Source organism: Bos indicus x Bos taurus, chromosome 16, assembly GCF_003369695.1.
Source record: "Bos indicus x Bos taurus breed Angus x Brahman F1 hybrid chromosome 16, Bos_hybrid_MaternalHap_v2.0, whole genome shotgun sequence".
NCBI classification, from domain to species: Eukaryota; Metazoa; Chordata; class Mammalia; order Artiodactyla; family Bovidae; genus Bos; species Bos indicus x Bos taurus.
In genome coordinates, this window is record NC_040091.1 from 50,795,260 (window position 1) to 50,820,209 (window position 24,950).

The following is a 24,950-nucleotide window of genomic DNA, read 5'->3' on the forward strand; positions in this document are numbered from 1 at the left end:
GCCCAAGAGGTATAGGTTCTGTGTCCCCCTCCCTGCCCACCGCATTCTGTCCAAGGCTGACTCACTTGGGAAACTGGCACAGAAAGAAGCATCTAGTGTGGAAGCAGGTGTAGTTTGTTCCCCTCCCATCCATGTGAACAACAGGAACCCCCATCCTGGGTGCCCCCTCACCTGCTGGCTATGGCCCTTCCATGATGTGAACTCTGAAGGAGCAGCTTACCCTAATGGTGATGTGTGTGCCCAAGGCCCAGTCCCCAATTCCCTCCAGACCAATGAAGGCTGGACAGTGTATTCTGATGGGTCCCGGAGGCCCTCAGCCTCCAGCTGGTGTGGGGGAACCTCCCTTACCACTGGCCAAGGCAGGCCCTAGGGACTCAGCCCCTCACCGCTTCCAGGGACACTCACTGTGTGGCCTTTGGGACCCAGCCAGGCCTTTTCCCTCCCTCTGCTATCTGCTGACCCAGCTGTGAAGGTGGAGACCAGTTGTGCAGGGCTGACTGAGGCTCAACCGGAAGACAGGGATGGGCTTCAACAGACCTGCCTCTTTTTATTTCTCTAGAAGTTAATTTCCCAAAGAGGTGGGGACACATCTTCAGTTTCTCCAGAGGGTCACCATTTTGATCCCACAGGGTTTGTCCCTTAACTTGGCCACCCTAGCCTGGTGACCACTCAGTGACCCTGAGTCCCCTCACCCACTCCCTCCTCCACCCTTCCCCCAATCTCACCAGAAGGGTGCCGAATGGAGGGCTGATGACATGGGGTGCTGGCCAGGGTGGAATGAACACTTCACATTTGGCTTTGCTACAACTTTATTCACTGCGCTGCATGGGGAGCCCTCCCTAAGGCCCTCCTGGCCCTTCCCTACCCACCCCGAAGACGTAGATTCATGAACACGGTGCACCCCTTCATGAGGCCGTATTCCTCCAGCGGGTGCTCATCATCCATGGGCCTCCCTTCAAAAGACAGCCAGAACTGGTCCGCTTGTACACGCTCCTTTTGGCACACCTGCTGCTTGAGCTCAGCCACAGTCTGCTTCAGCTGGACCTCATAGGGGCTGCTGCGACCCTTGTCGTTCCTCACCAGGATGGAGATGCAGTTCTGCACCACCAGCAGGACGGTGCTGCCAGCTCTCAGGCCCTGGAGGACAAGGGGCACCCCTTCCTGCAGCACCTCCCTGCTGTCAAGGTGGGCCAGGCGCTGCTGGAAAGCAGGCACATTGATCTTCTGGGCGATGAACTGCTTCAGCTCGGATACCGTCATGGAGTCCCTCAGAGGCACCAGGATCTCCTGGCCCCCTAGCATCTTCACCGTCAGGTCCCCGCCCTGTGGGCATCACACAGATTCAGAAGTCCTGGGACTACTGCACGTGTAGCACTGGCAGTGGGACGAGTGTCAGACCCCGGGGATGCAGCTCCCTCCTCTCCACCCTTCCCACCCACGGAGATGGGGACCCCAGGCACTGGAGAGTGCAAGGGAGCAGAAGAGCTACTACCCACAATCTTCATGTCAACTCTCCAATAAAATACCCCCCTGCCCTGTGCTGATCCCAAGGGATCTCAGAGTTGGCGGCTGGGCAGAAGCCACCTTTCAGGACCCAGACCCTGATTTTAGAAAGAGCCCTGTCCCTCCCCTCACACTTAGGGAACCGGATGCTTTGAGTAGCTCTACCTGCCTGTGCATAGTAGGCATTCTTCCCCTGGGAGATGCCACCAGGCAGGGGAATACAGAGCCCCACCTGTCAAACCCGCCTCACCACTCACCATGGCCGTGGGTTCTGGTGCCAGGCTCTCTGCAGACACTGGTTGGCTGCGGCTGCCTCTCTGCTCTCGGCTCTCTTCAGCCCTGGCAGCTCAGCCCTTTAATAGCCTGAGCAAACCACGTCAGAGTTACATAGGCTAATTCAGCTTCAGTTTCGGTTTCCTTTTCCCAGGACAGCCCCAGAGTGAGAAACAGAAACAAAACAATGCCGATGATGATGACCCGAGGAACTGAGGTGGGCTGGGCAGGGGGGCTTTCCACCTGACCAGCTGGGTCTGGGACTGTGATAGCACTCCCACCTCTAGGATTGAGTGTTCAGAAATCCCTGCATGTTCCACACCTTGGGTCCTTTCCAAGATGCACACACATCATAATAACATGAGCTAAGAATTAGAAACTTTCACTTTCCATTTACCAATTTGTGAAATTACTAACCTTGAAAAATATTGCCAGGGTTAATTCCAAAATAACAAAACATTGACAATCTATTCAGAGATAATCACTTTGTGTTTATGACAATATATGTTCAGATTGTTTTAATGAAAAAGAATGTATCTTTTCTATAAAAATGAACTCATGGACACTCTTGAGAAAGTGAAAATACTACACAAAATGGAGGAAAATATTTGCAATCCATGTGTCAGATAAGAGTCTAGTATCTGCAACATATAAGGAACTTTTACAACTTAACAACTAAAAGATAAGCAACTCAATTAAAAGTTGGGCAAATGACTTAAATAGACATTTTAAAATAGAAAATACATAAATGGCCAAGAGCCACATGAAAAGATGTTCAACATCTTTGGAAATGATGGGAACCAGGGAAATGCAAATCAAAACCAGATGTACTGTGTCACACCCCCTAGCATGAATATAATAATAATTAAAAAGTGAATAATAAGTGTTGGTGAAGTTGTCAAAAAAATGGAATCTTCATACATTGCTGATGGGATTGTGAAATGATGTAGCCACTGCGGAAAACAGTCTAGTCATTCCTCAAAAGGTTAAATAGAATTTTCATATGACCCAGCAATTCCACAACTAGGGTATGCCCACAGAACTGACAACAGGTGTTCAAACAAATGCTCACACCCAAATGTTAACAGCAGCTCTAGTCATAGAATGGTTGAAATGGGGGGTGGAACCAAACCCATCAGCAGCTGGAGGCACAAAGTGTGGTGCCTCCTTATAGTAGAATGCTCCTCAGCATAACCAAGGATGGAGCACTGACACAGGCTGCGGTGTGAATGGAGCTCAGTGACAAATAACAGACACAGGACACAAAGCATGTGATTCGACTGATATGAAATGTCCACAAGAGGCAAGTCCATAGAGACTGAAAATACCTTAGTAATTGCCAAGAGCTGCGGGGAGGAGGCATGAGGAGAGACACTTCTTGGAGCTAAGGCCTCCTTTGGGAATAATAAAAATGTTTCATAACTAGATAGAGGTGATGGTTGGACTAAATATACTAAATGCCACTGGATTATATACTATAAAATGGTTAAGTTTATGTTACATGAGCTTCACCTCAATAAAAAAGAAAATTGAAAAAAAAAATCCTCCTGCTACTCTCAACATTTTGTACCCTGCTTCATTCACAGTTCAGTTCAGTCGCTCAGTCGTGTTGGACTCTTTGAGACCCCATGACTCAAAGACTGCACCACGCCAGGCCTCCCTGTCCATCACCAACTCCTGGAACATCTGGAAGTTCTTGATTCCTGTACTGTTGATGCCTGGCTTGGAGAATTTTGACCATTCCTTTGCTAGTGTGTGAGAAAATGAGTGCAAATGTGTGGTAGTTTGAGCGTTCTTTGGCATTGCCTTTCTTTGGGATTGGAATGAAAACTGACCTTTTCCAGTTTTGTGGCCACTACTGAGTTTTCCAAATTTGCTGGCATATTGAGTGCAGCACTTTCACAGCATCATGTCTTAGGATTTGAAATAGCTGAACTGGAATTCCATCGCCTACACTAGCTTTGTTCATAGTGATGCTTCCTAAGGCCCACTTGACTTTGCATTCCAGGATCTCTGGCTCTAAGTGAGTGATCACACCATCATCGTGGTTATCTGGGTCATGAAGATCTTTTTTATATAGTTCTTCTCTGTATTCTTGCCACCTCTTTTGCTGCTTCTGTTAGATCCATACCATTTCTGCCCTTTATTGTGCCCATCTTTGCATGACATATTCCCTTGATATCTCTAATTTTCTTGAAGAGATCTCTAGTCTTTCTTATTCTATTGTTTTCTTTGCATTGATCACTGAGGAAGGCTTTCTTATCTCTCCTTGATAGTCGCTGGAACTCTGCATTCAGATGGGTATATCTTTCCTTTTCTCCTTTGCCTTTAGCTTCTCTTCTTTTCTCAGCTATTTGTAAGCCCTCATATTTTTATGCAAGTTGTTTTAATGGCTGCATATGTGCATTTGTTGCCCATAGCAACAAAGTCCATTATAGAATAAAGTGTAATTTAGTTAACCAGTCTCATATTTTTAAATAAATATTGGTTGTTCCCACATTTTTACTATTACAAACAGCACATCTCAGGCATATGTTAGCTAAAAATAAAAATAAATACTTAGGGAATTCCCTGGCAGTCCAGTGGTTAGGACTTCATACTTTCACTTCAGGAGCACAGGTTCCATCCCTGGTTGGGAAACTAAGATCCCACAAGATGGAGCCAAAATAAATAAATAAAATAAAAATAAATACCTAAAAATAATTAAATATTTTAAAAATAAATTTTAAACTAAATAAACAAATTTTAAATAAATAAAAGGAATGGGGAAAACCAAATTGTTTTCATATGAATTAATCATTCCATCAATTCCCCCCAAATAATCATAAGGCACCAAAGTTGTTAACATGCATAAAACAGTTTAAATATTGTTTATATTATTCTAAATTTCTAACTTGACTCATTCCTTGCATAAATAATATTAGTATTATAAAAAGAAAGCCACAAACAAAACAAATATTACAGAATGTGAAAATCCCTGTCTTCTTCAAAAAACCATTATTTTGATTCTGTTTTTTGTTTTGTTTTGTTTTGTTTTTTTCGGGCATGGCATGCAGCCAGCAGGATCTTAGTTCCCTGATTAGGGGTCAAACCCATGCCCCTTGCATTGGAAGCACTAAGTCTTAACCACTGGACCACCAGGAAAGTCCCTAGGTGACCATTATTAAATATGGCACAAAGATAAGGGAATGAAACAACAATTCAAAAAAATTTTAAGTAATAAAAAATTTTAAAAAGATAACAAAAATATGGTATATATAGTAATAGAACCTTTATTTTCTTTTATTACTTTATTGAATATCACCTGCTTTGGACAAGAGGAACTAGATGCAAAGGCTTTCGGCAGGCAAAACGATAGCCCTGGAAGCATGTCTCTGTGTCTTGGAGGCTTTTAAGCCACCACAAACTGGGTGGCTTAAAACAACAGAAATGTATTCCCTCACAGTTCTAAAGAGCAGAGGTCTGAAATCCAGGGGGACTAAATGACCAGGATTGTCAGCCTGATTAAAAATAATCTGATTTTACACAGCTTACAGAAGACATAAATAATATGAAATATAAAGGTACAGGAAACTGAAAGTAAAAGGAGAAAAGAAACCTACTGCGTAATGTTAACTAAAGGGAAGCAGATGTGACCGTATTAACAGTTTCACTAACAGATTAACAAAGAAACCTTATAGTCAAAGCATTACTAGATACAGAAGGTTGCATAACAATAAAAGGTTGAGCTCACTGATAAAATGAAATTATTTTTAATTTGTATGCACCTAACAACATGATCACAAAATACATATGTTCTAGACAAAAACCTGAATATCCTATTTATGAAGTTACAATGGCTACTTATAAAGGGGTCTTTGGTTAATATTTGGTTTCATTTACAAACTAACTTAAACTTCCTAAAACTTTTAAAACAGTATCTATATCGTTTAATACACTTGCTTTTATTTTTAAGCCCTTCAGCCATCTAACAGCAGTAGCAACAACAAAAAACTCCCAAGAATATCCATGACCTCACTTATATCTATGCGCCCTCGTCCACTGAGGCTGCTATGGATACAGCCGAGTGGCTGTGCTTCTATCCTGACCCCATAATCTGTGGTGGAGCCAAGGGCCAGAGTGATCTACACACAACCTTCTCTCCCATGGCTTCCCATAAGCTTCCGAGAGAAGATAGGAGCTTAGGCTTGTTCTTCTGACCACTCTGCTGACCCTCTAATCTCCTCTCCTGTCCACCTGCCCCCATTGAGCACTCGGCTCCAAGACTGGCTGCCTTGCCATGGCAAAGAACTACAAAATTCCAGGCCGAAGCTGGTGGCGGCTTGCAGCCAGTGGTGGAAAAGCAATAGGTCAGAAGTAGGTGTTTGTATACATCAGGGAGATAGAGCCACTGTAGGACCTGCCAGAGCAGCACTGGGAGTGAACTCTGAGGGTCAAGGACGATGGCAGAATCTGGTCTGAGAACTGAGAATAGTCAGATTCAGAGGAGGCTGGTGCCTCAGTCAGGCTCCACCACTGGGCAGAGAGTGCTCCAGTTGTGTGGATAGAAAGATTAGAGTGAAGACTTGTTCCCCAAGTTCCACAGGACTGAAAGGCACAAGGAGAAGCGGGAGGCAGAACCTGAGACAAGAGGCTGAGAGTGTGGAGGGAGGAGGCAGGACCCCAGGTTACACTGGGAAAGCAGCAGGATATTGTACTGCAGATGCTGACCTGTGCCCTGTGGGCGGGGCTTCCTGGTGGGCGTGTCCTCCAGGGTGGATGGGAATATTACGGCTACAGTCTACACCCAGCACTTAGGATTGGAAGCTTAGTTGCCAACTCTACACTAGGATGCCCCATGGAGGCCAGGAAGTCCAGAAGATCAACCGTGTGAATTTGGAAGTCAACAAGGACTGTGACAGGAGCCGCTGGAGAAAGTGACAGGGAATCAGGAGTGAACCTTCAGAAGGTATGGGGAGGCCCCCCCCCCGCAGGGTTGCAGTGGACTTCACAAGATGAGATCTGTTAATAAGATGAGGTTCAAAGCTGGGACTTTTTTTGGTGAAGAAGAAACTAGTCTGGACGTGACCAGCAGGAGAGCAAAGCATACCTCTCCAGAGAGTAGTGGTCCAAGGAGACTGGAGAGAGAAGCACCCATGGAAGCCCACAGGGAGGTGGCATCACAGGCAGACAGGGTGGGAAGCTCTGTTACCACACAGAATTGGGGAGACATGGCTTCCCCAGCGTGGAGAGGTGTCAACATTCAATAATGGAGAAAGATGTTGACAATGCCCAGACCTCGGGGGAGGTGCTGTCATGCATCAGGTGTTGGGGGGATGCTCCAACTGCCCAGCACCAAGAGCCGAAGGAAGGTGTCTTGGTCCGCTGGCCTGTAAAAATGAAAGATGCCCCCTCAGGGTTAAGATTAGGGTCCTGGTCATCTGCTTCCTTCTTCTCTATACTGAATCCTGGGTTCCTCCAGCCCTAGCCTCTGCCACTTTATCATCTCAGGACCCAACTCCCATGCTCCAGGAGAGACCCTGCAATGACTCTAGCCTGGTCACATGGCAACTCTGGTCCTGGCTGCCTGAGTCCACAGCCTGTTGTCCCTTGGCAGGAGAGGAGGGAACAGGAGGATGGGGTTGCTGGTCATGGTCTATGGTGTCTCTGATATTCAGGGACCCATGTGCCTGTGGAATGCTGAGGGGCAGGGTGCAAGTGCAGGTGCCACCCCCCTGTCAGAGGTTGGGAGGGGCCTGTGCACAGACAGCACCTGGCAGGCCCCGGAGGGACACTGTCTGAATGTTGTGGAATGCTGTCATGGGAGCCAGACGTGAGAAAGACCATCCCCCCACCCCCCACCAAGGCTGCAGCCCAGTGTCTGGACTGGAAAATACACTTATCTTCCCACACAGACTCCCCCACTACTTTTCCTGCCCAGTGGCCAACAGTGGTCCCTAGAGATGCCCCTGGGACCATCAGCCTACTGGGACTTGGCCAACTCAAGCCTGGATCTAGGAGGACAGATAGTTGGCCTTGGATAGCTGCAAAAGTCACCTCGTCAGATGGACAGCCAGTGCGGGAAGCTCCTGTGACTCTGTGAATGCCAGAGAAAGGAAGGAACAAGGTTTGGGGGGTGGGGCTGGGGAGGGGGGTGGGTCCAGGGCTTGGGCCATCTTAGCTGTTCCAGTTACTATTGTTTCGTAACGAATGACCCCAAAGTGTCACAGTAACACCAGTCATGTGAATCAAGAGTGGAACAGAGCACACAGAGCTGGCTGGGAAAGTGTGAGTGGGGGCTCTGAAGCGGCAGGTTGGGATCACCTGTCTGGAAGCTGAGATTTCTAGGTTCCTAGCTCAACACTTATACAAGGCCTCTCCATGAGGCCTTTCCATGAGACCAGTTCGGGTTTCCTCACAGAGGGGTCAGTGGTTTCCAGGAGTGAGTTTCCCAGGACAGCAAGGTGCACGTTTTTCAAGTCAAGCCTCAGAATTCATAGATCACCACTGCCCCTGTCTTTGCTGGTTAATGTCATCACAAAATCTCACCAAGGACACACAGGTAGAGTATTTGGGGTGGATGTATTGTAGCCATCTTTGGAAAATGCAGTGTTCCACGTCAGTATTTCTCAGCACAGTTTCCCCCCTGCAGCCTAGGACTCTCCCTCCCTACTCAGAGCAAGGGAGCCCCTACGGTCCCCAGGAGTCCCAGGTCCTACCAGAGATCAAATCCAGATGTAAAAGGCAGGGAGGGGACAGCCAGAGGTAGGAGGGCCCAGAGAGAGAGTGGGGGTGCAGCCCAGTGGGAAGGACACAGGGATGTAGATGACACCCCTGGGACTCACTCTGCTCTGGGTGAGAGAAGGCTCCTTGTTGGGGCTGGAAGGGCCAAGAAACAGGCTTCTGAAGACCCCAGGTAGGGAGAGGGTGTCTCAGAGGGTAGAGGATACAGTGGGGCTTGTGGCAGAGGTGAATCCAGGTGACTCTGTCCCGCTTGCATGTGCTGGGTGCTTTCAAAATCAGATCTCATTTATCTTCTCAGTCAAAGTGTGAAAGTGTTAGTTGCTCAGTCATGTTCGACTCTTTGCGACCCCATGGACTATAGTCCAGGGCTAAATGAAAAGGTAGCCCATTTTACAGGTGAGGAAACAGGTACAGGAGGGTCCTTCCTTCAGTTGCTCAGTTGTGTCTGACTCTTTGTGACCCTTTTGGCTGTAGCCCTCCAGGCTGTCCATAAGATTTCCCAGGCAAGAATACTGGAGTGGGTTGCCATTTCCTCCTCCGGGGAGGGGGCAGGGTGTCTTCCCCCACCCAGTGATCAAACCTGCATCACAGGCGTCTGCACTGGGCCCCAGACTGGACCCCTGGGAAAGGGTATTGAGGTGGGGGCCAGCCAGCATCGCCACCCACCAGGTAGAATGTAGTGTGGGAGGTGGCCCTTCCGAGCTGCCAGTTGGGCCACTCTGCTGCTCAGAAAAGCCAAGCATGACTCTCTTAGACCCCTCTGGGGACCTGAAGCCACTAGAGCCTGGTTCCCACCTGTCCCGGCCCCTCCTCCCTTGGCCCTGTGGTTCCTTTCCATTCTGGGAATGCCACTTCCTCCTCTGGACTTGCAACTAGCTGCTGCTAAGTCGATTCAGTCATGTCCGACTCTGTGCGACTCCATAAATGGCCGCCTGCTAGGTTCCCCCGTCCCTAGGATTCTCCAGGCAAGAACACTGGAGTGGGTTGCCATTTCCTTCTCCAATGGATGAAAGTGAAAAGTGAAAGTGAAGTCGCTCAGTCTTGTCCAACTCTCAATGACCCCATGGACTGCAGCCTACCAGGTTCCTCCATCCATGGGATTTTCCAGGCGAGTGTACTGGAGTGGGTTGCCATTGCCTTCTCCAGCAGAGCTCACTGCAAAAATACCATCCAGACCACTCAGTGGAAAGAAGGCTTTCGGCTCCCCCCAAAACCTACACATTTCTTTCTGTCTCTGGAAACCATGTCATTATTTATTTTGCTCATTTGCCTTTTCCTCCCACATCAGTTCAGAGTTCAGGAGAGGCCTCCCCAGCCCCAAGAACAGTCAGGCCTACAGTGAGCCTCCAGAGAGGTTTGTGGGATGCAGACAAGACTGCCCAGGCCACCATGGGCTGGCATCCCCAAAACTCAAAACATGATTGTGCCCCACAAGGGAATTCAAAGTGAAAACAACATCAAACACGAAAATAAGCTTAGCCCTCTTTCCTCCACGTGCTTCTTTGAAATAACAAACAGAAATGTAACAATTATCCTTCATTTTTTGTGAGTTCTACTTTCTTGGCTGCTGCTTGGCTCATCACTTTTGGGTAATCCAGAAGAGAGTGACATCACCAGTGACCATACATCATTACATCTGGCTTGTGTCATCATCTACCTTAACCCTGAGATATCACCTATGATTGCTTGGAGACATCACCAGCCTGACCAGTAACATCCTTACATTCCATACCATGACAACATCCTGCCTGTGATGACGTCACTATCTGCTCTGCGGCATTACTTTCTTTGGCCCTGTGATGCCACCCTGCTTCCCTCACGACCTTGGCCAGTCAGCTTCTCTCCTGTCCAGCGGCTGGTGTTCCATGTTCACTGTGTCCCCGGCATCGTGCAGGTGCTGCTGGCGGCGAGGGTCAGATGCGCAGGCTGCGCGGAGGTCCAAGGCCCCCGCGGGATCCGCGGAAGGCGGAGGCTCGCCGGTTCTTCGTGAGCGCATAAGGGCCCCTCGCGAATTTTCCTTTCAGACTTCTCGCTGTCTCCGCTCGGCCTGAAGGTGAGCCTCGCGCCTCCGCCCTCCCGGAGAGGCCCCCTCCCGGCGCATCGCTCGGAACTGGGGACCGGGGCGCGGCGATTTTCCCGCCTGGCCGGCGTGGTCCGAGGCAGGCGCGGGCGGGGTGCCCCGGCTAGCCTTTGTTGCCAGCGGGGTCTGTGGGCCGGGAGCTGACTCGTGACTGACAGCCGGCGGGGGCAGCGGCCGGGGGCGGGCTGCCCGGCGCCGGCGGCTCATTGGCTGGCTCGAGTGTGGGAAAGAACGCGGAGAGGGATTCCCACGCCCCGCAGCCGCGCTGCCTTAAATAGCCGGGCTGCTGCAGACACGCGCTTGGTAGCTGAGCCTGGGACCCGCGGGAGAAGTGCCTGGGAAACCGCGCGCCCAGCCTGCCCTCGGCTGGGGGTGGCGAAGGGGCGCACCATGCCTGCGGACATCCCGGGGAAGCCGAGGGCCTCGCCGCGGGCGGGAGCGGCGGCCGGCGCCAGCCGGACCCCAGACCAGCCCCGGAGCGTGGCCGAGCACCGGAAGGTGGGGACCTGGCCGGGCGTGGGTTGGCAGGAGCGGGGGGGGGGGGGGGCGCGAAGGGGAGAGGGGAGATGATGCCTGCAGGACTCAGTGGCTGCCGGCTCCACAGTCCTCCAAGCCGGTCATGGAGAAGCGGCGCCGAGCGCGCATCAACGAGAGTCTGGCTCAGCTGCAGAGCCTCCTCCTGGACGCCCTCAGGAAAGAGGTGAGTTGGGGGTAGGGACAAGACTGGGGAGTCTGGAATCCCGGCCTTCCTGGGCGGCCCGCCGCCCTCACCGGCCCCGCCCGCAGAGCTCCCGCCGCTCGAAGCTGGAGAAGGCGGACATCCTGGAGCTGACCGTGAGGCACCTGCAGAGCCTGCGGCGCGTGCAGGTGACAGGTGAGGCGAGGGCGGCGGCGAGGGCTCAGGGACCGGGGCTGAGGCCGCGGGCGCCGACCGCCTGTCCCTGCCACCCCCGCAGCTGCCCTCCGCTCGGACCCCGCTATCCTGGGCAAGTATCGCGCCGGCTTCCATGAGTGTCTGGCCGAAGTGAATCGCTTCCTGGCTGGCTGCGAGGGCGTCCCTGCGGACGTGCGGTCTCGTCTGCTCTGCCATCTGGCAGCCTGCCTGGCCCGGCTGGGGCCCGCGCGCCGCCCGCTTCCACTGGCCCCAGCCACTGAAGCCCAGGAGCCCGAGATCTACGCAGGCCGCCCGCCGCCGCCAGCCTTTGACGGCCCTTGCCCCTTGCCGCGCCCCGGGGCGGCCTTGGCACCCATCTTCCTGCCCGGGCTGGCCCTCGCCGCCCCCGGGGCCGGGGCTCAGGGCCAGGGCGCGCCCTGGAGGCCGTGGCTGCGGTGAGACCGCGGCCCTACAACCGACTGAGACTGTGCCAGAAAATGGTTATTTCCAGAGATCGGGTAGGGAATTTTGTTTTGTCGTCTTCGTGAAGGGTCCAGTTTGGCCGAGGCCCAGCGCCGGGGTCGGTTGATGTCTTCTCATGAACGGGCGGGGCGGGCCGGGCCGGGCCGGGCCGTGGGGATTTATTCAGCTCCCACCTGGGCCGGCCGGTGCGCCGCGCAGGGGTTCGCCCGGCCTTGAGTTTGGCTGTGTCCCTCTGCGCTGAAGCCGACCGCCTCGAGGGAGGAGGGTGTGTGTGAGATGTCCCTGGGGGGCTCAGGCAGGACTGGAACAGTTACCACTTTCCCAGAGCGTCTCCCAGTGCTGAGAAGAGGTCGTGCATCCTCCTGGGGCACAGTTCTCTCCCCGCAACCCCTCCTGAGGCCCCTGGAAGGCAGAGACGTGTGCACGCTGTTGTCTCTGGGGCTGAGGTGGGCTGAAGCTTGGGTTCTGGCCTGGTGCACCGCCTGCCTTCTCCCGGGGGAGCACAGAACTACTCTTGGCACCTGTGGGTCAAGCCTGCCCCAAGCCAGTCTCTGCCCAGCAGATGGGGGCCAGCAGAAGAGGGCATCTGAGTCCTAGAGGCAGGGCCCCCAACCGGCCTGACAAAGGGCACTTTGTACTGGGGCTCACCTCCCGCCAGAGCCCAGTCCTCCCCTGAGAGGGAGTCCCCCGACAGTAGGAAGGAATTGGGGGTTCATTGGCAGGCCTATGCTCCTGTCTTGAACACTGGCTGTATGCTGACCCCACAATACAGTGATCCTAGCCAGCGTGGGGCATTGGCCGGGGAGCCACTGTCCTGTGGTCCTAGGTCTCCTCAGGCTGCTGCTGGACGCTGTGCTCCAGGGGCAGTGAGGAGGTGGTTGAGTCATGTGGCTGACACTGCAGTGTCTCATCCTGAGCCCTCTGAGGTCAAGGCAAGATGGGTTTCCCACCCACAGCCAATTTCATCAGATGGTTGCCAGCTACCTGCCTGGCCAGGGAGCATCAGGGAGGAGGAGGGTTAGTCACTGCTAGAGGCTTATCTCCTCCTCCAATGACCCCAACAGTTCCTGAGCAAGGTTCATCTGCCCTCCAGGACTCAGCCGTGCACACCAAGCAGGGCCCTCCAAGTCCCACCAAGCCAGTCCCCTCCTGCTCTCTGGCTGCCTGGCCCATCTCCCTGGGTGTCCAGGGTCTGGGCCAGTGGTTTGGGGCAGTGGCAGCTATGTGGGCCGGGAGCCACACCCTGGGACCTGCACACACTCACTGGTCCAGGCCCTGGGGAGGCTCAGAGAGCTGGGTCACCAGCAGGACTGTGGGGGCATTACTGCTGACCAGCCTGGGAGCCCTCCCAGCAGAAGAGTTGCAGAGGGTCCATTTCAGGAGCCAGAAGTTCAGCTTTTTTGGGAAAGGGGAGCTGTTTGGGGTGGAGGCTCAGTGCAGGAGGGGAAGGCAAGGGACTTTGGGATATGAAGCCAGGTGGTTGGGTGGGTAGAGGGGTGGACAAGGCCTCCTCAGAGCTGGGTTCCACGTGGCCTGAAAGAATAAGAGGGATCTCCCCACCTGGTGGCCAGAGGGAGGAGGGCTGCCCAGGAAGGTCACATGGAGCTCGGGTCATCACTCCTCAGGGAGGGGGCAATCACAGTGTCAAACCAGATCCCCCTGTTCCTGGGCTGTGCTTCCCTTTACTTCCTTACTTCCTGTTCCTGGTCATCTGTCCTCAAGACGCTGTCGCCAAAGAGGTGTTTGTGCTGAGGCCCCTGTCAGCCCTCCAGGGACCTCTCCGGCTCTGAGGGAACCACACTGTTCCTCAGACAGGCAAGTTCCTCGTGTCTCTGTCCCTTCCCTGCCCCCTTTGGCCCTTCCCTACTCAGCCCCCTCCCTGCCCCCCGAGGTTCTCTCCCCACTTTCCCACCTGAGATAGCCACCCCAGGCTCCAAGGGCTCTGGAAGCCAGGGCCCTGTCTGTGTCACTCACTCCTATCCCCAGTACCTGCTTGGAACAGAAAGACGCTCAGGCCATACAGGCCTCATTAATTAGCTTGGGTGAAAGGAGTGTCACCCTTGATTAGATTAGGGGAGTCTGAGGAAGCACAGCTGAGGCTGGGCCCCTCCCCAGGCTGCCCCTGGGCAGCTGAGGGCAGTATCCTGGCGTCTGCTGGGGGTGGAGCCATGGCCCTTTCCACACTCAGCCTGGACCCCTGCCTGGTCTGTGGAGAGCTGGGGTGGACTCTTCTTCCTCCCACCCTCCCCACTCTTCCACCCATTGCCTGTCCCTCCCCTGCCTCAGAGGGGCTCTGGGGAATTCCTCTGCACCGCAATCCCCGCCCCCCCCAAGTATTTGTGTTTTGGCTTTTGTCTTGCAGACTTTCTCGGTGGATAATAGAAGAAGCACCCTCTCTGGACAAATGTGCGGAGTGGGTGGGGAAAGAACCAGAACTTCCTCCTTCTGGGGGAGGGTGTGGCCCCTTCCCCCCCCCCCCCCACCCCGCACTGGCAGGTGGAGCTGCGTTCTTCTGTGGCCTCCATCCGCCCAGTTCCTGGTGGGGACCAAGGGTCAATGAGTGTTTGCTGAATTCCTGTGTGTAGTCAGGTGCTCTGCCTGCCTCTGTGGGTGTCTCGCCCTGTGGAACCCTGTGACTCTGGGTCCCTCTTTCTTGCCTGTGAGGTCAGGGCTTGGGGACTAACAATGACAGCAAATCATAGGTGTTTGAAATCTGGAGAAAGAGTTGGTCCTAACGGTGACAGCAGTCGGCCTCGCCAGGCCCAGAAAACTCCAGGTACTTGGGAGTTTGAAATGGGGTAGGACCTGGGGCTCCTGGGAGCCTTGACTTTTGAAAGGTGAGCCCTTAGCTTCCCAACCAGAGCTCCTGTGATCACCTGATTATCTCCAGGCCCCAACAGCCTCCTCTAGGCTCCAGGACCTGCTCCCCTTTCCCCCAAGAAAGAAGCTGAGCCCAGAGGGTTCTGGAGCCGTGTCTGGCTGCTCTCTGCCCCTTGAAGCTCTAGGGGCCATACCTATCCTGGGAGGCACCACTGGGCAAGGAAACAGGCCCTGGGGTTGACAGCCTCCCAGGAGGCAGCCCCCCCAAGAGCCCCGACCTGGTACTCTACCTCTGAATGTACTGAGGTTGACCTGCATCAGCAGTAAGGTCCTGTAGAAGATGAGGTCGCAGGGGCATCCTGGCCTGTCTCTCTCTGTCTCTAACATCCTCCACTTGGAGGAGGCCAGCTGTCCTTTGCTATGGAGCGGCCAACAGAGTGTGGGGTTTATAAGCTGGTCTCCAGCCTTCAGCTGGGACCCCAGCTGCTGCCGACATCTCAGTAGCAATCCGAAGAGACTGAGAGCCGGGACCACCCAGCTGAGCAGTTCCAGGACTCCTATCCCTCAGAAATTGTGTGAGATAATGTGTTTGTTGTTTTAAACGGATAAATTGTAGGTTAATTTGTTGTACAGCTATAATTAACAATGTTTTATGTAAAATTAAAGTTATTGTAAGTAACAATAGCAATATACAACTAATGTGCCCATGGTCACCCAGGGCCTCCAGCATCACGTGCCCACTTGATGATGGGGTTGTGGAAGAGGATGGGTGGAGCAAGGCCCAGAAACAGCCCTTGCAGTGGTGGTGATGAGCAGAGCAGACTGGACTCATGTCCATTGGGAAGCAGTTCCCCTGTGAGTGCCAGCTGCGGGTGCAGGGACAGGCCAGCCCCCTGTCCCCTTCCATTCCCATCCTGGGCTGACCAGCCACAGCCCAGGCCCCATCCCTGTGGCTTGTGGGCAGGGCTTAGGGCCATTTCTGTTTCAGTAACTGAGGGGGCACACTGTATCAGAACATGGTGTTGGGGGTTCTGGGGCCCCAGATTTCAAACAAAAACAGGCATGGGCAATGCTCCGTGCTGGGAACCACAGAGCTGACTGCCCTGCCCAGAGAGGCCTGTTCCCATCAGCCCTGCCATTCCCAGCACAAACCCTGCAACCTGCCCCCAGGGCCACACTGACCTGTCCCCAGTGGGCACATCAACCTTCTTTGCAGCCTGGTGTCCATGGTGACCAAGAGGCAACTGGCTGATGCTGCTTCAGAGGTCTCTTCTTGGTGTCCTGCCTGACCCTGACACCCACCTGGTGACTTTGGGCTCACCTCCTGGGCTCCTGCTTCAAACAAAAAGTCTGCATGTCTGTGTGGGGACGTGGGGGCCAATTCCTGCCTTCCCGTCTTTACCCACAAGTGGGCCAGAGGCTGGTGAAGAGGAGGACTTCCCTTCGCTAGGATCCCCCAGCACCCCTTACTCTGTCTAGCACGTGGGATAGGGCTCAGCAGCTCCAGGTGTGGGGAGGCTCCATGGTCCTCTCCTGGCCGCCATTTCCATCCCCTGACATATGAGCTGACCATGACCTGGGCCATACACGATATCCAGGGGCTGGGCTCCAGCCAGGGCCCTTCAGCTCCTGACCCTCCCTTCACATGGCCTTTCAAAGCGCAGGCCTCTGGGGCCCTAGGCTTGGACTTTCCCTGCCAGCCCAGGATCAGTAAAGTATTAGGGAAGACCTGGCCGAGCTTCTTCCTCTACCTGGATCAGGAGGCTGGTTCTGGACCAAACCCCAGGTGGGACAGGGCATCATCTGGCTGTGTATACATGGGATTTTCTTCTCTCTGTGTCCCCTGAAGTTTCTTTTGTTGAATTAAGAGGTGAGGGTAACATCCCAGGACTGAGCTGACCAGTCTGCCCACTTGGAGCCCAAACTTTTTGGTTAGACTTTTCCAGAGCAGAGCCCAGGTCCTATGGACTGAATATTTGTCTGCAAACTGTCCCTTGCCCTGCTAATTCATATGTTGAATACTACCCCCCAAGGTGGTGGCTTTAGGAAGTGGGGCCTCTGGAAGGAAATTCGGTCATGGATTAGTGCCTTTCCTTTTCAAAAGGGACGAGAAGGGAGAGCTCATGCTCAGGACACGACCGGAAGGCAGGCTTTCCCTGGAAAGAGGTCCTCATGGAACGCACACCCATGCTGGCATTTGCCTCTGGGTTCCTATTATTGATTTGTGCTGTTAGGGCAGCCCTGCTGACCAGGACCCCTGGGCTTGATGTTACTACACAGACAGGAGGCTGGAGGTGGCTGCTGACTGCCCCTCCCAGGACAGGAACAGGAGTTCTGGGTATTTGGGTTGGTGCGTCTTGTGCCCAGGTCCTTCCCTGCCACACAGATTTGACTCCTGTGCAAACCCAGCGATCGACGTCTTCCTGGGTCGGGAGGAGTTCCAGCCTGAACCCCAGGGTCCTGGGGAAAGTTGGAGCCGCCCCAGCCTGGAGCTGGGGAGTATTGTGTGGAGTGAATGAAATAAAGCCTGTAATGTGTCAATGAAATTTCATTTAACTATCAAACACACACAAAAAAAGGGAATTTTATTTGAGCCAAACTGAGGATTACAACCTGAGAAGCAGATTCTCAGCGAGTTCTGAGGACTGTTTCACCCTTGTTGTTATTCGGTTGCTCAGTCGTGTCTGAGTGTTTGCAACCCCATGGCCTATAGCACGCCAGGCTTCCCCGTCCTTTACCATTTCCCAGAGTTTGCTCCAAACTCATGCCCGTTGAGTCGATGATGCCATCCAACCATCTCATCCTCTGTTGCCCCTTTCTCCTGCCCTCAATCTTTCCCAGCATTGGGTCTTTTCCAATGACATCAAAGATAGTCTTACCCTTTTTTTTGGCCACACTGCACAGCTCATGGAATATTAATTCCCTGATTAGGACTTGAACCTGGGCCACGGCAGTGAAAAACCCAGCATACTAACCACTAGGCAACCAGGGAACTCCCCTCATAGACATTTTTGAGACAAAGCATCTTATATCAAAATGACATATTTTACATAGCGGGCACCAAGGATGCGTTGTCCAGGTAAGATTCACACGGGAGCAGCAGGTCGCTCACCGTGACCCCCTGCGGAGCTGGAGAAGAACTCTTCTTTAAGAAGTTTCATTGCTGACATCTGAAGAAAACAAATTGATCTTCTCTGCGGAGCAGGTGCCTGTTTGAGGAGCTCTGGTTCTTGTGTGATGCCGGTGCCCACTGTGCATCGCCCGGGCCCACAGCAGTGAAAGCACTCAGTCCTAACCACTGAACAACCGTGAAGTTCCCAAAACATAGACTGAAAATGAAAGACTGGTCCTTGGGAAATGGAAAAGAAGTGGAGTGGGTCCTACACAGCCCCAGCTGACAACTTGGAGACAATTTTCAGGCCCTGGTGCAGGGCCCAAAGCCAGGCAGACTCCCTGAGTCGGGGAGATGGAGCTGATAGTCCTGAGGGACAGATGCAGCTGGAGTTCATAGCACAGGGGTCAGAAAGAAGAGAGATAACAGGACAGAACTCCAGAGAGCTGCAGGGGACCCTCAGACCTGATTAGAATACCCTTGTGAGGAAACTCTTCCAGGCCAGGGAAAGGACCCCCAGAGGGTTAGACAGCAACCCCTGAGTTCACAGAGTTCCAGTCTTCACCAGCCAGAACAGAAACCCTGCAACTGCAGGGCGGGTGGCAGAGTGACCAACAGGGTCTTGTCCAGCAGTGAGGAACGCTCAGCACAGGTGAAGCACTGTTCCAGGCCTGCCCAACGGAGTTTACAAACAAGATCTGAAAGGCTCAAGCTGTTTCCAAGTAACGCTGCACACAGAACAGCTCAAGATTGTTCATAGCAGAAAAAAAATTAATATCTAGAACCCAACACATTGAAATTAATGCCTGGCGTTCAGTAATAAAAAATTACTGGGCACACAGGGAATCAGGAAAATCTGACTTATGATAAGGAGACAGTTCAATCAATTGAAAGCACCCTAGAAATGTCACAGATGATAAACAAGGACACTGAAACAGTAGTTAGAGCTGCATGTCACATGTTTGAGAAGCTGGAGGAAAGACTGAATGTGTTGGAGACATTGAAGATATAAAAAACCCCAAATGAACGTTTAGAAAATTATGATGGGGGACTTCCTCGGTGGTCCAGTGGCTAAGACTCCGCGCTCCCAATGCAGGGGTTCTGGGTTTGATCCCTGGTCAGGGAACTGGATCCCAAATGCTGTAACTAAGAGTTCACATGCTGTAGCTGAAGATCCAGCATGCTGCAACTGACTCAGCATAGCCAAAGAGATAAAAGAAAATTATGATGTCTGACGTAAGGAACACACTGGGTGGGAGTAATGCAAATTAGAGATTAAATGCAGAAGAGGAAACTATTAGTAAACTGCAAATATAATAATAAAAACTATTGAACATAAAACAGAGTTTTAAACTAGGAGTGGAGAAAAGAGCATTAGTGAGCTGTGGTCAACATCAAGGGCTTGACATACGTGTCATTGGCTTCTGGGGTAGGGGAAGGTGAGAAACATTTGAAGAAATAATGACTCGAAGCTTTACAATCTTGACATAAACGATAAGCCCACAGATCCAAGCACAAGAAGTTTGAAGAAAACTACATTTAAGAACATCATAATCAAATAGCTGAAACCCAGCAATAAAACTGATTTCTGCTCTCACCAGTTCTATTCCAAGATGTAAGTGTAGTGAAGATGAAGATTCACCAAACAAGCTCTATATGTTGGTTACCTATGTACATGCCACCACTTTAAAAAATCTACAGACAGTTAATGTGGATAAGCACTAACTGCTGCTTGTCCTGTAAAGTTAGAGAACTGCCAAAACAAAAATGAAACAGACAAAAAATTCCAAAAGGTGTGGGAAGTTCTAGCCAGGCCAGTTAGGCAAGAAAATGAAATAAAATGCATCTATATTGAAGAACAGAAGTAGAACTCTTTATTTTCAAATGATATGATCTTATAGGTAGAAAATTCCATGGAATGCACTAAGAAAAACCATTAAAATTAATAAATGAGTTAAGCAAGTTTCCTGGGTACAAGATCAATATTTTAAAATCAATTATATTTCCATGCACTGTTAACAATCTGAAAATGAAATAAGAAATCTATTCAATTTATAATACCATCAGAAAGAATAGAAATCTTATGAATAAATTTAATAAAAGAACAAAACATATTTTGAAAACTATACAACATTGTTGACAGAAATTAATTATTTAGAAATTCTAAACTCATTTAGAAAAATTTTAAAAAACCTAAATAAACAAAAAGACATTCCACATTCATGGATTGGAATATTTAACATTGTTAAGATGACAGTATTTCCCAAATTGAGCTAGATTCAATACAATCTCTTCAAAGTTTCAGTTAACATAGAAATTGACAAGGTGCTCCTAAAATTTATATGGAAATCCAAGGGACCCAGAATATCCAAAACAATCTTGAAAAAGAACAAAGTTGTAGGACTCAAACTTGCTTATTCCGAAGGTTACTACACAGCTACAATAACCAAGACAATTCGGTATTAGCACGAGGTTGAACATATTGATTTGATGGAATAAAATTGAGAGTTCACTCTGTGACGATCTAAGAAGGGTGGAATGGGGAGGGGACGGAAGGAGGTTTGGGAGGGAGGGGACATGGGTGTACCTATGGTTGATTCTTGACGTATGACAGAAAACCACAAAATTTTGTAAAGCAAATATCCTTCAATTAAAAAAAAATAAAGTAGCCAGAAAAACAAAAAGAATTGAGAGTTCAGAAACAAGCCTTCACTTTTAGTCACTTGCTTTTCAACAAGGATGTCAAAACAACCCAGTAGAGGAAAGAATAGTCTTTCAACAAATTGTGCAGGATATCTGAATTTGTTGTGGTTCAGTCACTTAGTCGTGCCGGACTCTTTCCAACTCGATGGACTGCAGCAGTCCAGGCTTCCTTCACCATCTCCCTGAGCTTGCTCAGATTCATGTCCATTGAGTCCAGGATGCCATCCATCTCATCCTCTGTCGTCCCCTTCTCCTGCCTTCAATCTTTCCCAGCATCAGGGTCTTTTCTAATGCATTGGCCCTTTGCATCAGGTGGCCAAAGTATTGGAGCTTCAGCTTCAGCATCAGTCCTTCCAATGAATATTCAGGATTGATTTCCTTTAGGATTGACTGGTTTGATCTCCTTGCTGTCCAAGGGATTTTCAAGAGTTTTCTCCATCACCACAATTCGAAAGCATCAATTCTTCAGCACTCAGCCTTCTTTATGGTCCAACTCTTGCATCCATACATGACCTCTGGAAAAAAAAAACATACTATTGACGATATGGACTTTTGTTGGCAAAATGATGTCTCTGCTTTTTAATATGCTATCTAGGTTTGTCATAGCTTTTCTTCCAAGGAGCAAGCGTCTTTAAATTTCATGGCTGCAGTCAACATCCACAGTGATTTTGGAGCCCAATAAAGTCTTTCACTGTTTCCACTTCTTCTCCTTCTATTTCTCATGAAGTGATGGGACCAGATGCCATGATCTTAGTGTTTTTAATGTTGAGTTTTAAGCCAGCTTTTTCACTCTCCTCTTTCATCCTCATCAAAAAGCTTTCGTTTCTCTTCACTTTCTGCCATTAGAGTGGTATCATCTGTATATCTGAGGTTGTTACTATTTCTCCAGGCAATCTTGATTCCATCTTGTGATTCATCCAGCCTGGTATTTCACATAATGTACTTTGCATCTAAGTTAAATAAGCAGGATGACAATATACAGCCTTGATGTATTCCTTTCCCAATTTTGAACCAGTCAATTGTTCCATGTCTGGTTCTAACTGTTGCTTGACTCCCATGCAAGTTTCTCAGCAGACAGGTAAGATGGTCTGATAATCCCATCTCTTTAAGAATTTCCCACAGTTTGTTGTGATCCACACAGTCAAAGGCTTTACCATAGTCACTGAAGCAGTAGCTTTGCAGTGTGGTTATCATTTTTCATCTCCATGTGGGGTGCATAAGAGCTCCAGTTGTGCCCCACATCCTCGCCAGCTCTATGTTTGGTCAGACCTTTAAACTTTACTGTTCCAGTAGGTGGTTAGTAGTGTCTCATTTTGGTTTTGATTTGCATTTCCTCAATGACTAATGATGTCGAGCATCTTTTTATGTTTAAATGCATCCACATATCGTCTTCCATAAAATAACTGGTCAAATCTTTCATCCATTTTCTTCACTGGGTAATTTGTTTTCTTTCTTTTTTAAGAAGGTGTGGCTGTGATGGGTCTTCATTGCTGCATGTGGGCTTTCTCCAGTTGCAGAGAGCAGGGGCTACTCTTCACTGTGGTGCATGGGCTTCTCACTGCAGTGACTTCCCTTATTGTGGAGCGCAGGCTCTAAAGCGTGGGCTCCAGTAGTCGTGGTGTATGGGATTTGTTGCCCTGTGGCACATGGAGTCTTCCTAGACCAGGGGTCAAACTTGTGTCCCCTGCATTCTTCACCACTGGACCACCAGGTACTCTTTGTTTTCTTACTGGTGAGTCTTAAGGGTTCTTTGTTGTTGTTTAGTCGCTAAATCATTTCCAACTCTTTGCTACCCACCTGTCCCTGGGATTTCCCAGGCAAGAATACCGGAGTGGGTATTCTTCTCCAGGGGATCTTCCCAACCCAGGAATCAAACCTGGGACTCCTACATCGCAGGCAGATTCTTTACTGCCGAGCCACCATGGAAGCCCAGGAGTTCTTTATATATTCTTTTTGTAAGTTCACACAAAGACTTAAACACAAACATTCTAGCAGCTTTATATATAATAGCACCAGATGTCCATCAACATATGAAAGGATAAACAAATCTTGGCATGTCCAACAATGGAACACTACTTATTAATTATAAAAAGACCAGGGACTTCTCTGGTGGTCCAGTGGTTAACAGTCTGTCAATGCGGGAGACATGGGTTCAATCCCTGGTCCAGGAAGATTCCACCTGCCTCCAGGTAACCAAGCCCACGAGTTGCAACTGCTACAGGGAAGAGCAAATTTAGACTCCATATTGGATCTGTTTCTTTGACTTTCAGTTCAGTTCAGTCGCTCAGTTGTGTCTGACTCTTTGCAGCCCCATGGACTGCAGCACTCCAAGCTTCCCTGTCCATCACCAACTACTGGAGCTTACTCAAACTCATGTTCATTAAGTTAGTGATGCTATCCAAATGTCTCATCCTCTGTCGTCCCCTTCTCCTCCCACCTTCAATCTTTCCCAGCATCAGGGTCTTTTCCAATGAGTCAGCCCTTCCCATCAGGTGGCCAAAGTATTGGAGCTTCAGCTTCAGCATCAGTATTTCCAATGAATATTCAGGACTGATTTCCTTTCGGATGGACTGGTTGGATCTCCTTGCAGTTCAAGGGACTCTCAAGAGTCTTCTCCAACACCACAGTTCAAAAGCATCAATTCTTTGGCGCTCAGCTTCGTTATGGTCCAACTCTCATATCCATACATGACTACCGGAAAACCATAGCTTTGACTAGATGGATCTTTGTCCGCAAAGTGATGTCTCTATTTTTCCATATGCTGTCTAGGTCATAGCTCTTCTTCCAAGGAGCAAGCATCTTTTAATTTCATGGCTGCAGTCACCATCTGCAGTGATTTTGGAGCCCAAGAAAATAAAGTCTCTCACTGTTTCCATTGTCTCCCCATCTATTTGCCATTAAGTGATGGAAATGGATATCATGATCTTTGTTTTTTGAATGTTGAGTTTTAAGCCAGTTTTTTCACTTTCTTCTTTCACCTTCTTCAAGAGTTTCTTTGGTTCTTCTTTGCTTTCTGCCATAAGGGTGGTGTCATCTGCATATCTGAGATTACTGATATTTCTATCAGCAATTTTGATTCCAGCTTGTGCTTCATCCAGCCTGGCATTTCACATGAAATACTCTGCATTTAAGTTAAATAAGCAGGGTAACAATATACACCTTTGACATACTACTTTCCCAATTTGGAACCAGTCTGTTGTTCCATGTCTGGTTCTAACTGTTGCTTCTTTACCTGCATACAGGTTTCTCAGGAGGCAGGTCAGGTGGTCTGGTATTCCCATCTCTTTAAGAATTTTCCAGTTTGTCGTGATCCACACAGTCAAAGGCTTTACTGTAGTCAATGAAGCAGAAGTAGATGTTTCTCTGGAACTCTCTTGCTTTTCCTTTAATCCAATGGATGTTGGCAGCTTGATCTCTGGTTTCTCTACTTTTTCTAGATCCAGCTTGAACATCTTGGAGTTCTCAATTCATGTACTGTTGAAGCCTAGCTTGGAGAATTTTGAGCCTTACTTTACTAGTATGTGAAATGAGTGCAATTGTGTGGTAGTTTGAACAGTCTTTATTATTGCCTTTCTTTGGGATCGGAATGAAAACTGACCTCTTCCAGTCCTGTGGCCATTGCTGAGTTTTCCAAATTTGCTGGCATATTGAGCACAGCACTTTAACAGCATCATGTTTTGAATTTGAAATAGCTCAGCTGGAATTCCATCACCTCCACTCGCTTTCTTTGTAGCAATGCTTTCTTCGTAGCAATGCTTCCTAGGTCCACTTGACTTCCTACTCCAGGATGTCCGGTTCTAGGTGAGAATCACACCATCGAGGTTATTTGCATCATTAACATCTTTTTTGGATAGTTCTGTGTATTCTTGCCACCTCTTCTTAATATCTTCTGCTTCCATTAGGTCTGCTGCTGCTGCTGCTAAGTCGCTTCAGTCGTGTCTGACTCTGTGCGACCCCATAGAGGGCAGCCCATCAGGCTCCCCCATCTCTGGGATTCTCCAGGCAAGAACACTAGAGTGGGCTGCCATTTCCTTCTCCAATGCAGGAAAGTGAAAAGTCAAAGTGAAGTTGCTCAGTCGTGTCCGACTCTTAGCAACCCCATGGACTGCAGCCTACCAGGCTCCTCTGTCCATGGGATTTTCCAGGCAAGAGTACTGGAGTGGGTCGCCCCAGCTGCTGCTGCTGCTGCTAAGTCGCTTCAGTCGTGTCCGACTCTGTGCGACCCCATAGACGGCAGCCCACCAGGCTCCCCCGTCCCTGGGATTCTCCAGGCAAGAACACTGGAGTGGGTTGCCATTTCCTTCTCCAATCGCCCCAGCTAGCGCCCCCTAAATGTTCCCTTACCCGCCACCCCACCAGGGCCCGGAGCCGCGCACTAG

The 24,950-nt window shown here is 50.1% G+C and overlaps 2 protein-coding genes across 3 annotated transcripts; one reads left to right on the plus strand and one right to left on the minus strand.

The window, feature by feature from the left end:
* Positions 1-791: 791 nt before the first annotated feature.
* ISG15 (ISG15 ubiquitin-like modifier) lies at positions 792-1,923 on the minus strand. The gene is made up of 2 exons (XM_027565283.1): positions 1,761-1,923; positions 792-1,323 (listed from the first exon to the last, which is right to left on the minus strand). The coding sequence occupies exons 1-2, from the start codon at positions 1,761-1,763 to the stop codon at positions 862-864; spliced, it is 465 nt and encodes a 154-aa protein (XP_027421084.1). The 5' UTR covers positions 1,764-1,923; the 3' UTR covers positions 792-861.
* Positions 1,924-9,700: 7,777 nt separating this feature from the next.
* Positions 9,701-17,297, plus strand: HES4 (hes family bHLH transcription factor 4). Of its 2 annotated transcripts, none has more exons than XM_027565286.1 (6): positions 9,701-10,552; positions 11,184-11,279; positions 11,366-11,453; positions 11,536-11,971; positions 13,659-13,751; positions 14,299-17,297. In XM_027565286.1, exons 2-4 carry the CDS (start codon positions 11,199-11,201, stop codon positions 11,910-11,912), a joined length of 546 nt encoding a protein of 181 aa, XP_027421087.1. In that variant the 5' UTR covers positions 9,701-10,552; positions 11,184-11,198; the 3' UTR covers positions 11,913-11,971; positions 13,659-13,751; positions 14,299-17,297. The 2 variants fall into 2 exon arrangements, with proteins under 2 accessions (XP_027421087.1, XP_027421086.1); XM_027565285.1 differs by lacking the exon at positions 9,701-10,552 and adding an exon at positions 10,566-11,077.
* The last annotated feature ends 7,653 nt before the right edge of the window (positions 17,298-24,950 follow it).

Bases quoted from the DNA above. Each gene is read 5' to 3' on its own strand.
- HES4 (XM_027565285.1), top strand. From the start codon at position 10,970: ATGCCTGCGGACATCCCGGGGAAGCCGAGGGCCTCGCCGCGGGCGGGA. The intron at 11,280-11,365 runs GTGAGTTGGGGG...CCCCGCCCGCAG, and splicing joins TGGACGCCCTCAGGAAAGAG to AGCTCCCGCCGCTCGAAGCT. The intron at 11,454-11,535 runs GTGAGGCGAGGG...CCACCCCCGCAG, and splicing joins GCGGCGCGTGCAGGTGACAG to CTGCCCTCCGCTCGGACCCC.